This window comes from Hippoglossus hippoglossus, chromosome 6 (assembly GCF_009819705.1).
Source record: "Hippoglossus hippoglossus isolate fHipHip1 chromosome 6, fHipHip1.pri, whole genome shotgun sequence".
Classification (NCBI taxonomy): domain Eukaryota; kingdom Metazoa; phylum Chordata; class Actinopteri; order Pleuronectiformes; family Pleuronectidae; genus Hippoglossus; species Hippoglossus hippoglossus.
Genome location: NC_047156.1, coordinates 27,504,946 through 27,521,248, shown reverse-complemented (window position 1 = coordinate 27,521,248; position 16,303 = coordinate 27,504,946). Strand labels below are relative to the sequence as shown.

Sequence of the window (16,303 nt, the reverse complement as noted above, 5' to 3'; positions counted from 1 at the left end):
AACCTTTAGAAAATGTAAAAGGAATCCCAACCTTTGCTTACTGTATCTTCAACAAATATACTGCAAAAACACCCAGAAGGGTAGGTAGGAAAGTAAATCTCAAAATCAAGTAAAAAACAAAAAAGGGTTGTAAAAAAATTATCATATTAGATTTAATGTGTGGCATGCAAGCAGGTTAGTCCAATAAATGTGGCAAGTGAGAAATAGTTGAAATCTAAGCAGCACAAGATACTGTATATCCTAACTTTTCCTCTCTGCTTCAGGGAGAGCCCCTCAAACATTGGGTCCAATATTAAATTATCAAACTGCAGCCTTTTTCTTCTCTATTTCGAGTCTCCCAGTTTAACATAAGGATTGTTTTCTGAGACTTTACAAACTTGAATGAAGGAAGAAATTAAACAACAGAATCACAACAAAAACAAGAGAATACACATTTTGACACAACTCAATCAACTTTTTAATAATTATAAGTATTTGTATGGATTTACACTCTGTTCATAACTTTCATAACGTTTTTGTTTGCTTATGTAGTTTTGTACATATCCTGTGCGTGCAAGATTTATAAAGATAAACATGACAGTAGAAAATAAACTCTACCCCAGGATTAGACGGAGGCTCAGGTCGCTGACAACATCGAGGTCTGCTCTCACAAAACACGCACCACTCTCCACAACCACCCTGAAACTTCGATAGACTGAATACAGTGATTCTTATGTTACACTACATCTGATCATACTTATATGCTCCTTCCTTCAATTAGTGACAGTGACTGAATCAGAAAGAGCATTCCATTTGTTCATCTGAAGATCCAAAGGCTTAATGTGAAAACATCTTAACAAGGCAAAAGCAAAATTGGAATATTTTACCACATAGTTGGCATAATGTGGCCTTTAATAAGTAGTGTAGAGGAAATTGATTTGAAATAACTTTCAGTTCAAAAGTGAAAACAACCCGAAAATGTGGTAAACTTCTGGAATTATAAATATTCTTTGGAGCATGTTTGGAGCCGGTTCTGTAGTAACGAAGTCTGGTACGTATCATAAAATGACAAATATCTGGTGAAGACAAAACCTTATATTTATGTTGTTTACTCTTAGCCCACACTACCAAACCTCGAAGTGGCAAGTTTTTGTGCTGTGCTTCTGATTTAAAGTTTCCCCTGTTGTGATGACTGACACGGCTATTTATACTGTTGTGAATGGACTGACTGAAATAAAAGCCAAAGAATGAAACTTTGGGCATTTCCATAAAAGCAGGCTGTTGGTGTTTAAAAACCTTGAATTTATCAGTCGGATGCTCTGGTACATGAGGAAAATGGATTTCAAATCAGATTCATGATGGTCTGAATGACGGATTAAGTCAAACAAGCGACAGGGAACTGTCCTTGTGAACTGCTGAAGTCCTGCAGTCTGCCACCATGCAGCATCTATAAATGTAAAAGCTTAAAAAAACAGTGGCTAATTCATTGTTAATCCATTTCCACCTCATCTCACCAGAGCTATTAACAGTTATAAAGCCTGCATGTTCGTGTACCTGAAAACTGAACTCCTTCTTATGTAACTTTACCTTATCTCCCTCAGCAGTTTGTTTATATCCATAAATCCAACTGAGGATGTACATTTTTATGAAAATAAATGCAACTATGGGTTTGGTACTGTAATCCTGTTGTAATGTAAACTATTCTTTCTGTAATGCTCCATCCTAAACAGCCAACATCAACCTGAATATCAGGCCAATGACAAAAAAGAAACAGTGCATTGAGAGAGAGAGCACCATTCAATCAATATTTTTTGACTCAATAAGATTTAAACATTTAACAAAAATACCCAATTAAAAATGAGCTTAATGGGTCTAATTGTCAATTAATCACTTGGATGTCAGTCAAATTAAAATACATCAGTGTGGATCGAAGACGAACCTGGAAGTAAAAGAAAGTAAGAAGGTAAAGTGAGAAGAAATAAATGACATAATGGACCTTGAAAACCTGTTATTATGTCAGAATGATCTCATTTATATAAGCAGGCGATTTTTGTGTATTTGTGTTGAAACCTAACATGTTGATGAACTACACACACTAAATGTGTTGTTAAATGTGTCATCTCTTTGTGGTGAGTGTAAAATAGAACAATTTATGACTCCATGTCATTTCATCAGTGTATGAAGATGAAAAAAATCATGAGTCTCGAGCAAAAAAACAGAACAAAGTCCCTTATCGAGATCAACACACACAAACACACTCTGTCGCACAATTGGTGTGTCTTGCTGACTAGCTACAGCTAACATCTGTATATTTGATGTTGGTGTAAATAAGCACAGACCAGAAAATAAATCCCAGCTGCCAAAATCATATGAATCAGGAAGCCTCACAAAAAAAAAAACAGTAGCCATTTTTTGATTGGATTTGACCAAACTCAACTCAAGTCAGAGTAAAAAAGCTGCAGGGATGTTAGCTGTAGGCTAGCATTTAAACAAGCACCAACCGTGTTCACTAAATAATATCTAGTTCTCAGGAGAACACTAATGATGTGGGACCCAGCAGCTTTTTTCCACAGGGGGTTTCTCTCAGAACTCATGTGCCCTTGCATTTCCTGATCTCAGTCATGTCACAGCCCCCTCCTCCCTCTCTCTCCGAGGTGTGTCTTTTCTCCTTGGGTAAGTCAATGTCTGTGTGTTATTCAGACAGAGGGGGCTCAGTTCTTTGGTCTGCGGGCTCTGCCTTCATTGTGTGCTGTTTAAAGAGCGCCTCTCCTCTCTCCTCTGTGCTGTTTCCAAGATCCATTGTAGCTGGTGCCGTGCCGGGGCTCTTCTTCTTGTGGGTTGTGCTGGAGGTCTTGTCTTGGAGTGGTGGGGACACAAGCAGTTTGTCGAGAGTTGGGACTGTGCTGGGGCTCTTTTTCTGGGTTGTGGAGGTTACAGGAGGCTTTTCCAGCGTCGGGGTTCGTGCTGGAGGCCTCTCCTGGGTGGACGAAGCTTTGTTGAGGGCTGCGGCTGGAGTGAAGAGTCGAGGTGCTGATACTCCTTGTTGAGTCTGAGCTGTAGAGGAGGCACACCCTGAGCCTAGGGCTTCTTCCTCTTCTGGAGAGGGGTACTTTGCTTCAGCTATCGTCCCGCCACCTTTCTGTGACTTCAGCTCCTCCTTCTGGTCCTTTTTTTCTCCAGCTGTCTCTTTTCCTTTGTCACTGGCTGAGGGGATGAAAGACACAGACAGGTGGAAGAGTATGTTTAAATAAAAGAAAAAAAAGAAAAACAAGGAAGCAAAGAGTAAGAAAAGTAGATATAACCATGACTGATAAACACCTCTCACCTTCCTGAGCTCTTTGTGCTTCCTCTGCACTGGATGGATCTTCAGTGCAGGTGGGTAAGTCCCCTCTGTTTCCCCGGAAACGGATGGGGGACCTCTGTAACACCGCCTTCAGCTCTTAAAGAGATGAGACAAAGGTAGGCGGGCTTCAACATATCGGAGGTCAGCAGTAAATTATACATGATCCACATGTGTGAAAAGACCTGTCTGGGGTAGCGGGACATGGACAGGCTCCCGTATGTTCAGAGCTCTGCCGCTGGGGTTGTCACTCGAAACAACCCCTGGAAGCTCATCTCCCCCACTCTAATCCATCTTAACTGGCTTCAAGTCAAGTCCCACATCATTTACAAAATCCTTCTCCCTTTCCCAGTCCACCAGTATCTGTTTGACCTGCTCCACACCTATACCCCATCCCAGAATCTACGGCCCTCAGACGGTGGAAAATTCCACTCAGATATGGAGATCTGCAATGCCCCATCTCTGGACACATTAAAACAAATTTGTTAACACTCAACTGTTCACAAAGGCTTTTGACCGATAGATTCAAAATCTCCAGCAAGCTATACTATCATTATTCTATGTTCTTAGTTGTTTTTAAGTTTAGTTTTGCTAATTTATCAGAGAAAAAACATTGCTGTTCTGGGCACATGTTTCAAGAGGGATTGTACTTGTCACTTTTAAACTCATAAGGGCGTAACAAGTAATAAATCAGAGTGACATTCCCTTTAAAAGCCAGGTGAGCTTGTACCTTGGTGGATTGATGTTATAATTTGTCCAGAAGCAAGAGAAAACACTTCTCTGCAGGAAATGGTTTCACTCTGTGCACAATCTGTGTGTGTAACAAGCAGAGTGTATATGTGTTGTTGTTGTTGTTTTGTACCCTTGTATGTACAGGATAAACATGTTTCTATGTTCATAATGTGTCTAACAATATAACACTGTGTCACTGTCTGCTTTCATTGGTTAATCATTTCCCACTGCAACTGTGGATGATAAGAAAATGGCATCAGTCTAGACTGGCAAAGGCACGAGTTGTGGTTGCCGCCACTTTGTGTCAGGTGCAACCATCCAAAACAAGACACAACCTGACAAGCACTGATATTTAAAGCTGCATTCTTCAGTATTAATATATTAATAAGCATTGATGGGGACAGCACAGAGGCTTTTATATTTGGATTTAGCATTTACTCGCCATGTGACATACCCAACTTTTAGGAAACGGATGAGCAAAATGGTAATCCAACATAAATGTGAGGTGTTTTTTTTGTAACATATAAGCAGGGAAAAACCATGAAATGTCATTAAATGTTATGATGTATTTTTCAGACCCTCCTCTGATAATTGATGTTTTCTCTTGTGAATTAGGGGAGAGATCACACTTTGATCACTCTTTGTTTGACCTGTTCTCACTACTGTCTCTCCCCTCTCTCACTCTCTCTTCTCTCCCTCCTATACACCAATGCACCTCTCTTCTCTCCTCCCTTTGTCTCCTTTCATCCCAACCAGTCAAGGCAGATAACCCCCTGATTGAGTCTAGTTCTGTTTACAACTTAACAACAACTTTGCTAATAAGTTTCAGGTTATTGAGGGACAAACATTTAGTGAATGGTCTAAGGGTTGTAGAATATGGTCACGCAGAATACAACATGAACTGAACAACATGAACATGAAATGCTTTATAATGACTCATAAAGCGTCACATGTACTGTATATGTTAACAAGTAATGAATGGTGGTCAGTGTAAGAAGTCTTATGTCTTTATCAAACCTTGTGTCATAGCCAGAGCGTCTTCATGGACGGACACAGCTCTACGTTGTGGAAGGGGCTTCACATGTTGGCGTGGCTTGGGAAGACACTCTGAAAGAGACACACACATGCACACATACACACGCAAACACACACACACACACACACACACACACACACACACACACACACACACACACACACACACACACACACACACACACACACACACAAATTAAAATCAACATTTTGGATAGTTAACTACTTTTTAACTTAAAATTTAAACATAAAATCGAATACGTCACTTTCCCTTTTGATTAACCAATCAACCCCCCCCCCCCACCCTACCCGTTAAATAAATCAAAGATATTCAGATCATTGATGGGCTGGTCTATAAATTTATATATGCACTCCTGTAACTTTCACCAGCGAAAAATAAATAAATTGCGGAGATGTCGGTAATGAGCTCAATCCCGCAGTAGACATCACATGACTCCGGAATTGCTTTTATCATCACAGCCTTAATTAGTTATATTTTAAAGAGTATTATCTTCCTAATTGGTATTTTCACTCACATGGTGTGTATGTGTCTCACATATGACTCTGATGACTGTCATGTTACATCTATGTGATGATGGCCGGGAGCTGTTAAGTGTGCTAAAGACAACCATAAGTTCACAGCTGCCTTACTCAGATCCTCCCTCTCTATAAACACAACACATTGACCAGACCACACTTGATTCCTTCTAAAAGATCATAACCATTAAATAATACATCAGACAAAACTAATTAGCATGAATTATTTGATTTTAATGAGATGGTGGGACCTACCGTCTGTCACTGATTGTGCTTTCTCCTGGCGATCCTGTGCACTGGGACCCCTCCATGGAGATGGGGATGGAGGAAGCTGCTCTTTCCTGGGGGACGGCGCCGAGGCTGCACCCTGGGGACCGTCCTGGCCTCCATTCTAGGGATGATGATCAGAAGGTGCTCAGAGGGCTATGACACAAACAATGTGACTGCTATATGTCATGTGCATATATGGAGGAAGAGAAGAATCATACCAATGTGGAAATAGGCAGTCGTTTGTGGTAATATTCAGTTATCTATTTTAATAAACCCAAACTTTAGATGTAGTGGCTGAGGTGTTTCTAATATTTAGTCTACCCTCTGTGGAATGAAAGAATATTAGAATCAACACTGAGATGAATCTAATAAACAGACTGAATTTACATTTTTGATATGTGTACGTGTTCAGAGAAGAGTGTATTCAAACAGCCCCTCTTGTGTGTTTACAACATCTGACCTCAGAATTAACATAAGCACCGATTTAACGAGTTGTGACATGCTTGATGATGATTACAGAAATGGGGAAAGGTCATGGAAGTTCATTTTTTGGTGAATGATGAATAATATAATTTTCGTAGAAGAAGAGTGTCTTTGTGACTTTATGATAAATCTGTTTCATCTACATTCCCTGCATCACGTTACATGCCTGCTAAATTGTTAGCATCTGTGGGTTCTAGACGCTGACAGTATCTAATTTTAGCATCCATGTTGCCATTGCTTAGCAGCAGTGTTCTCACAACTTAAACACCACGCACATCATGTAAACAACTTCCTACAACGTAACTACAAGCTCATAAGTTCAATTTGAAGGCAGCATAATGTTCAGTGTGTTCCTAGTGCACATGCTACATGTTCCCAGTTTGTCAATGTGAACCAGCTACCTGCATCTGATATCATTGAGTCTGTTCCTGCCAGCTGACCTGTCTCCTCAACAAAGATCTGGAAGTGTAGCAGACAGTTGGTTTTGTCTTTTGGTATGTTCACAAATACATTCATTAAATCATTTTATTTTAATAATCTCTAAACTAAGATCTCCAAAGCCATGGACAAGTTCCTTAATCCAACATTGCATTCTATTTTTTTTCTTTCAGAAAATTGTGTTTTTATTGCACTGGTCCTTTTGTGGATGGAACTTGCAACTGAATCTAATTAATGTTTGCCTGCAGACACAGTTGTGAAACATTCTGCCCATAAAAAAAACGTTTTGATGTAAAAAGTGGTAGCTTTGGCCCTGAATGTGAAGCCTTAGATATCGAATATGATCCCTACAGCATCGAAGTAACTCTCCGACTGAGTGCTGTATTACCTGTACTGCACTCTCGCCTGGCCTGCCATCACGTGTGTGTGCTCTGAGTGGGACTCTTTCTGCCATGCTGCTGGATGGAGGAGCAGAAGATGGACGAGCTCCTCCCCCTGCAGGAGCAGCTGGGGTGGGGAGGGGAGGTTTGGCTGCGATGGCAGGTTTGGGGGGCAGGGAGCCAAAGGGGCGATCATGGAGGCTGGGCTTCGGGTGAAGGGGAGGGTCTGGTCGGATGGGGTCCAGCACTCTAATAAGATGCCTAGGGTCTGCTGGAAACAGAGGGTGAGAGACAGTCAATGAGGAGTAGACACTGATTCAACTTTCAGACAAGCACTGAACTCCGGAGGATCTCCGGACATTCTCCAGAAGGGCTGAATGTGAGAACGCCAAGTCAACGCCCATGTCCAAGTGAGAGCATCCAGAGTTTCTCCTGCCAGCCCCCTAAAAAAACTGCTGTAAACAAAAATCTCTGCAGCAGAATTAATACATTACATCCTGCTTCACCCTGCTGCACCTCCCCTCTACTGAATGCTCTGGAGACTTCTGTGTTCCTGTGATAGCGTCAGAGCAGAGAATCTCCTGCTGCATTGTTCATGTGTGAAAGGCTAACTCTGGAGAAAGTCTGGAAAATTGCTTGAGTGAATGATGCAGATTGGTTCAATCAGGGAATCCAGGCTGGACAGACGTTTCGACTGATGTAGACTAAGAAACCATAAGACCACTGCAGAGACACTCCTGTTGTCTCGTGTCCAAGGCCCAGGGACACCAGGAAGGGTGTCAACAACAGTGACTTAAAAATAAGCGGGCAAAATAAACAGACCCAGTGTAACACACACACACACTGACTCTATAGAACTAAGGATAGATAGTAGATAGATAATGTTACCTACCTGATGATGTGGACATGGTTCTGGGTTTCATGTATGTGGGAGGTGGTTCAGGTTTTTCCAGGATAGCACCTGAGGGACACAGACCATAGTACAGCTGAGAGACAATCCTTATATAAGCTCAGTAAATGATGAATACCATATATGAAGACTGGGCTCGGCTGAAGTCATTCTAAGCTGTAACTGGTGATGCTGAGAGAATTTAAGGAATGTTGTCAGACATATGGAATCATTTAGAATAATTTCTGAAATTGGAAAAGAGAAAGAGAACTTAATTTTAAGTTTTTTGGGAACTAGATTTTTTGGGAACTAGATTCCCAAATAAGGAGAACAAGTCCCCATAATGTGACTGTGTAAACAGGTAACCCCCCCCCCCCCCCCCCCCACACACACACACACACACACACACACACACACAGACACACACACACACACACACACACACACACACACACACACACACACACACACTCTTACCTTCAGAGTTGGCTTTTCTCAGCTCCTCGTCTTTGTTCTGGAACACACACATTAGACAGTATTATACCTGAATAAGTGTTCACAATATGATGCTCTTATGGTTGCTATCTTCCTGATAGCAGATGGTGCTGTACATATAAGAATTGAAGAAAACATGTCCTATTTTGATCCTTCGACTCGTATAAGAGCAAACCAAAATATTGTAATTCTGTGCTCACAGTCTTGGTGTCAGCAGAACTGGTCTTGGCCACACCCATTCTGTGCAGCATCACCTGAAGTCTCTGCTCAAAGCTGGAGGTGCTCTCAGATGCATGTTTCTAGAGGACAACACACATACACAGATTAAAATCAACTCTTTTGATCTCCAATTACTTTAGCCCTCCAAATTCTGACTGATAACTGCCAAGTGCAAGGTACTGGATACTGATACCAATGAGCAAAACATTCTGATTTGTATTGTCGATGACAGGTTTTGTGGCAAAATTTGGTACAAAGGCAAGGCAAGGCAATTTGATTTAAAAAGCACTTTTCATACACAGCGGTATATTCAAGGTGTAGATTCAAGCAACTTTTCTTTCAGATTTCAGGTAAATATATTTTCACAATTTCTACATTATCTCAAGCTTCTTTTTAAGCTTCGAAAACTAAGTATGTGCACATTAGATATGTACACCAATACCAATATATATATATGATTGGCCAATGCCATCAGTAAAAATCTGTCAGGCTCTACTAAACAGAAGGAAATATCAACACTTTACAAACCGAGTAAACATTTTGAGCAGCCCAGGTTTCAGCTCCTGCAGAGAGATGCAGCTTCATTCATTTACAGATAAGTTTGTGGCTCTTGTTACATCTCTTATCTTTAGCCTCTGTTAGGTCTGATTCGAGGCCTACTCAATCTTCAGTCTAGACTTTAAGGCAGTATATGTGATTTTACAATAAGTAAATCATGCTGGTAACACTTTCCATTCATATGAACAATTCCAAAACATAGTTTTAATGGATGTTGTTTTAGAGTGGATGACTCTTACTATGGCAGCTTTTAGTGTGTACAGGGTAAAAGATGGTGGAAGCTAAGGGTCAGGCTCTGTGTGCCAGTTAGGTTTAGAGGACAGCTGTTATGTGCCTCAGACTTCCTCAAGACTAACACACAGTTCAGCTGTTAATTAACCTGGATTTATGTTTCCTGAACAGAATTGTTTGTGGTATAGTTTTAACACTCAAACTACAATAATATAAGTATCACATACTGACACTGACAATTACATAATAATGTTTTTCAATAATAAATTAATAATGATGACTCTGTCAGACATCACTAACAAAATAATAAATAATAATAATGATGACGTCTTGGTTAAAGGTTGTATATTATGATGCTTGTTATCATGCTTGTCCAGTTGTCTGACAACAGAAACAGGAAAAGATGTAAAGGTGAAACACAACATTGTTAGCTGGTCTGCATTACAAGATATTATCACCGAAAGTTGAACTCTCAAATGGAGCGATTGTGCCCTTCGATATGCTTTTTCGTTCTAAATGTGAACACCTGCTCAGGAATATCAATGAGTGAAGCCGTTTTTTTGGTGCACCCTCTGATTTGAACCGTCAGTTCAACCGGACTGAAGGAAACGGCTTCGTTTTCAACCGGAGCCGAATGTTCCTCACCATGTTCCACAGAGAAAAGAATTGGGAGCCTTTTTGTCAAAGTGCATTAAGAAATGATATACTGTAGGTGTGCAGGCCCTTTAAGCTATTAGCAGTTAATATCAAAACAATCATGCAGATGTTTCACATTTACAGATCATGAGAAGGAAGTTTCAAGTTTCACTGAAAGTAACTCAACACAGAAATACAAAAGAGCCAAGTAGCAAACATCTGCAATGAACTAGTACGTGACAGGTTGGTGAGATGACTGTGTTGTTCTGCTGCTGGTATTGACGGGTTAGGTTGTTAACAAAGCATGGTAGTATTGAAGAACTGAAGCTGGTGTTTGTTGGTGCTTCATTAATAATTAATGTTATTAAATGATCTGACTGTGTGTGTTGAGTGTCGCATCAGACTGACCTTACTGTGTATATTATCCTTGTCTTCAGGCTCCAGTCCGGTCAGCAGGATGAGACTTCTGGCTCTTGCCCTCTCTCAGTGACCTCTTGGTGGCCTTCAGTCTTCTCTCTCCATATGGGGTCCCTCCCAACTTCATCTCTCTCGTCAGCACACTACTTCTCTCCTGCTCAGTTAAGGGGGATGTGACCATGGGGCTGGGGGTGCAACCTGACAACACCGCCTCTTCTTCCAGGTTGGAAAGCGTAGCACCAATGGGGTCAGGGCTGATGGTGCGGTAAGAAGGACTGGTCTCACTGGGAGGCGTTGTTGTGGTTAATGTATTGGCAGGTGCCATCACTTCCCTTGCATCTCCTACAACATGGTGGCTTGTGGGAACGGTTCCTTCTGTAGTGGCGGCATCATTAGAAACATTAGCATCCTCCCCTGACCTTGCCTCTCTCTCCTTTTCTCTCTCCTTGTCCCTCTCCCTCTCTCTCTCCCTTTCTTTGGCCTCGCGGAGGGGTCGAATAAGGTCTGCAATGGAGGTCCTTTTGACCTTCACCCCCTCTCCTCCTCCTCCCTCTCCCCCTCCTGCCTTGGTGACTCGGCCAGCCCGAGCCCTCTTGAAAACGAAGAAGTCGCCAAACTTTTTCTTGATGTTTTTGGTAGGAATTGCAGTGTTGGTGGTGGTGGTTACAGAAGAGGGTGTGGGGGTAGTGGAGGATGCAGATAGGGGTGGGACATCAGTGGATGTAAAGGATGTGTCAGTGTATGGGACAGAGGGAGAGGTGACAGTGGTGGTGGTAGAGGAGGTGATATTCTCAGACGAAGAGGAAAAGGGGGTTGAAGCAGAGGGGGTGGAACTTGATTCTGGGGGAGTGGCTTGGGCAGGGTTTGACTCCTCCCACCGGCCTTTTCTGCAGCAGGGAGATAGCAGAAAGAGCAACAGACAAGAAGAGACACTCAGTACTACAACTATTGCTACAGGACTCAAGTCACATGCTCAGCTCAGGTACACAACGAGAAACATCATGCAAACAGCTCACAGAGCAAAGACACCTCTTACTGATGGCCTCTGGACACTTTGGGCCTGAGCATAATATCTAGAATTATTATTATTATCTGTTTGACAATGAAAGCTGTTCTGGACCTGACCTTTCAGAACTTTTGGCTGTCATTTTTTAACATTTGGGATTAGTCTAGACTTTGTTTTTTTCATTTTTGCGTCAGTCATGTGTTAGAAATGTCATCAACACATCCACTTGCTCGCGGTGAATCCTGCGGAGGATCTCCTGTTGTGTCCTCAAATTGGCTCCTTCGAATATTCTTCAGACTTTTTATTTTTTAACATATAAACTAAGCATCTCTAAATCTAAAGGGTCATGATATTTGGGTAGCAGTGATCTGCACAGACCGTCTCATACCCTGTCTACAACAGACACAGTAGCCATGTTGTCTGAGAGAAAAGGGAAATGGTTATGGGCTGTGAGGTCATTTTCATGTAAGGACTAAAAGTATATAATCCTCTTAATCTATCCATGAACAGAACAGATATACCTACATTTTAGCCACTGCTTGGGAATGGTACAGATTTTAGGCTCCAGATATATTTTTGCTCCCCTTACAAATGGAGCTACAGGATTGTGTATAATGCTGCTTTTGCTACATGGCTGGTAAAGACTAGAGATGCAAATGAAAATGAACGCCAACAACAGCCCAGCCTGTGTGCTGCAGACAGGAGGTGAGTTTGCTCTGAAGCTAGAAAACCAAAGGGGAAGGAGAGGTGTGTGTTGCCATATCTGAGCTCTGACCTGTACATACAGGCCTTAGTGTGGAAGTATGAGAAATACATCCCTGATGTTTTCTGTAAGTAACTGATGACTAGAATTTGTCTGCTGTCCCCTTAGTCCAAGCCTAAAAGAACTATTATACAGGTGGATGAGAAATAAAAAGATAATCTATCATCAATTGTGTTAGTAGGCTGTTGGTCCACCATGAGCCTCCAGAACATCTTCAGTGCTCATTGTAAAAGATTGTGAATGGCACAACTGTACTGTAAAGTGCATTGAGTGGTCATCAAGACTAGAAAAGGGTTATATAAGTACAGTGTTAACTTTGCACTCTCCACCTCCATTGTAGAGAATCAGAATTAGTTTCTATGATCTCTGCCTGTACATCTTAAAGACAGGAGTGCCTGTAGTAGGAAGACTGGATTGTTGTCTGCCATCATCATGGCATCATGTGGGGCAGCTGTGGGGAAATCTACTCAAGAACAGAATAGCTGTCTGTGAACACCAGACCTTAATCTCTCTGAGCATTTACCAGGACCAGGACAAAGATGATGACAAACAGGGGTCTCTGTGGTTGAAAGATCTGGAAACTGCTCATTGCCACAACGCAGCTGTGGTGCTGGTTAACGGATGGATCAGTCACAGTTTCTGTTATTTAAGGTACTTCTTATCACACTGATGTTTGTCCAAGTGCTAATATATTTTCAGTAAGTTTAGTTGTAATTACTCATTTGATAAGTTAAAAATTGGATGAAATGTCATGATGACAGCTGACACTAAGCGTGAGAGGTGGGACCTCGATACTTCTGTTCCATTTCCCGATTGCCACTGTGCAGTCTCTGACTCCAAATTACGTCTTTGGTGCAAAATGGCAGCGTTCATATCTGGGATATTTCGGCTGAATTTTGTATGTTTTCCATCTTTATATTCAGTCCATGGGACACTTGACTGACTAATTGAGTGACTATAAAATACTAATTAAGTCTTGATATCTAGCTAAACAAATACAACCATTTAAATTGACTTTGTGAAACCAGCCAAGCCAAATGTAATAGCAAACAGTGCCATGTCATGCTGTTTATTTTGGCCTGTCTTCTGCCATTCTTCCACCTAGTCACCAGATGTCCCCTGACTTTCTCACCTGTCCCAGTCACCTGACTACCATCACCCATCTACACACCCACTCCCATTTCCCTCTTCACCTTCCCTTCCTGGTTTAGTATCCACTTGTCTGTTTCCTGTAAGCCTGGTTAATTAAAATAAACCCTTATCAGAATAGTTAACAGCATCTGCCTGTGTGTCTGCATGCAGGTCCACCTTTCACTGCTGCTGCTCAAAGCCTGACAAAAAATGATTTAGACATGCAATGTGTGTTTGTGTTGTGGTACACTGAACAGACACTGGGTTTGTTAAACACTACAAAAACATTCACCATGCAGTCTATACATTCAACTACATCTGTGGGGTCACACGCAATTATATTAGATAATAATACACTCTTATCACTCCCAGTAACTTTTTTTATGTAAAAGTATTAAGAACAAAGAGCAACTTCTAATCTTAAAATATGGAAATTGGAGGAAATGTTCAGAATCCACAATCTCAATGATTCCAGAGGCAGGTCACTGAGTTCCCCTGCTGACACTGAAGTTACGTACATTTTAAGTTTGACTGTCTTTACACCAGAAACTGATTGGACAATGACAGTGAGGGCAGTTCCGTGACCTTCTTCTCTCGTTATCTGTGTGTGTCTGTGTCTGTGTCATGGGGGTCGGAATTTTTATTTTCCCACCACCCTTTGTGCTTTTCAATAACTCTCTACCCACGTGCAGACATAGTAGTAAACATTGTGATGCTCATAACTATTGGTGGTGCTATTTAGAGCTAATGTTAGAGCATCTGACAAATAGTGGGAATCCAGATATTTCAGGTAGTGCACCAACAAATAGATGTTGGTCTGACAATAATCAACACCTTTAAATATATGATATGTTGGATTCAGCCTAAAGTTATGGCTCTGTCAAAACTGCAAAGTTGATGGATGGTTCTTTATCACTACACACTAGCAATTTATTCTTCTTGATCAGACTGGTCACCAGAAATATTAAATATCATATTATTTTAGCAAGTAATTAAAAACATTTCATCAAACAGAATCAAAATAATATCATTTTTAATTTCCCATGTGTCGTTAACAGGTTTCACAAAGACAGACTTTCACTAAGGCTTTTATCAAACTAATAGTAGGACATCAGACATGTCTGTATTCATCTGTTGCACACAATTTAAGCAAAACATAACTGATCAAGAAACCACATGAGCCCACTCAGTCCAGCTGTAGTGGGGCTGAGCTGCTTGTGAGTCAGTGGACTGATAATGTCATCACTGCTGTATATGTCAGCTTACTGCACCCAAACTCTATCTTCTATCATTAGTCATGACATAATGTAGCCATGTTGGTATTGTTATTTGGGGCCACTGGTCAGAAGGTGTCACTATGATCGTTACCATGGAAACAAGGGGCTCATTTCAGAATTGACCTTGAACTACCATGACGAACATATTAGACTTAAAATAACTCTGTTTTTATTTGTGTGAATCTGATGTGCACTGGTTTAATCTGAGAGGAGAATGAAGAGTGTACCAGCACAGACCATTGTCAGATCTCTCAGAGACCAGGACAAGCAGCGCAGTCCAATAGTCTGAAACCACTTTTAGACTTCACTGTGGGACTGAAGGACAATGTGTTCACGTCGTAACTGTAGATATGTGTGTAGATGTAGCAGATCAGTAGTCAGATCTCTCCCTTTGCCACAATCTTTTTTTACTTTAGTCGTTAGTTTTACTGTCTGTATTAGTGATATTATGGAGGCTCTGTCTGATCCTGAAAGTTAAGAAATCAGCTTACAGAGAAGAGATGACTGGAACCTGTTACTTGTTTGCATGTAAACACACTGAGTTCCAATAAAGCTGCCCTTGCCTGCACTCTTACCAACATGTTACACACCTCATTTGACAAATACTTCAAATGTTGGTATCAGGACAGACTGAAGAGAAGAAGATGCAGCTAAAGATTGGAAAGTTCAACCTCCCAAACTGTGTTGCATTAGTTCTCAAACACACTATAGCAGCTGTCATTACACACAGCTGTGGCTTCTTAGACCACCTGTAACACGAATTCATCACAGATACCTGTAAATTATTGGTGAGGGGTATCTCACTCATCGTTATCCATGGTAATTCAGAGAGCTCATATTGAAACAGACCTAAGAATTCAAAGGTCAGGGTATGTAATTAAAAGATCCCCGACTGAAATAGGCTGTCTCTAATGTAAATTAAATGATTATTAAAATTATGTTTTAACTGGGCCTGTGCCTGTCTACTGCTGCCTTGACTCTAGCAGCCTAAACAAACCTTTTTTACTATAAGATTTAATTCCTCATCGTTTTATTTAATCGGATCCTTATCATATCATTCACATATTTCTCTAGAAAATTGCACATACAGTACGCCTGGTCTGCACCCTGTGTGAGGTGCACATTCTCACTGCACAATCTTTGTCCTAAAATACCAGTTTATATGTATGTGCATGTTTTTGTGTGTATGTATCATTTATAAACCTGGCTCTTAGGATGGCTGTTTGGACCTGCCAGTCTTGGCTGCACATCTACTCCTTTGTCAGTGTCATAGACCCTGTTCAGAATTGGTATTAACATCCATCCTGAGTGATTGGAGCCCAACTGGCCAGCACTAAGTTCATCTTAAACCACCAAAGTGCGTCCTCAGTTCTTGCTGTGATCCTAGCACTCAAACAATGTTCAAGGTGGTTTTAGACTTTTGCAGTTAGTCCTGGGCCACATATGATGGACTTCTCTGACCTGCTACAGTTTCACAATGAATTGTC

The 16,303-nt window shown here is 41.2% G+C and overlaps 1 protein-coding gene across 1 annotated transcript in view; it reads right to left on the bottom strand.

Moving 5' to 3' along the window:
• Positions 1 to 2,446: 2,446 nt before the first annotated feature.
• Positions 2,447 to 16,303, bottom strand: part of carmil2 (capping protein regulator and myosin 1 linker 2) — a 52,653-nt gene continuing 38,796 nt past the window's right edge. The window contains 10 exon segments of the mRNA XM_034587316.1: positions 2,447 to 3,183; positions 3,305 to 3,418; positions 5,069 to 5,158; positions 5,879 to 6,014; positions 7,203 to 7,465; positions 8,087 to 8,155; positions 8,561 to 8,597; positions 8,779 to 8,877; positions 10,631 to 10,687; positions 10,689 to 11,526. Of these exon segments, the coding sequence (XP_034443207.1) occupies positions 2,672 to 3,183; positions 3,305 to 3,418; positions 5,069 to 5,158; positions 5,879 to 6,014; positions 7,203 to 7,465; positions 8,087 to 8,155; positions 8,561 to 8,597; positions 8,779 to 8,877; positions 10,631 to 10,687; positions 10,689 to 11,526 (2,215 nt within the window). The 3' untranslated portion in view covers positions 2,447 to 2,671.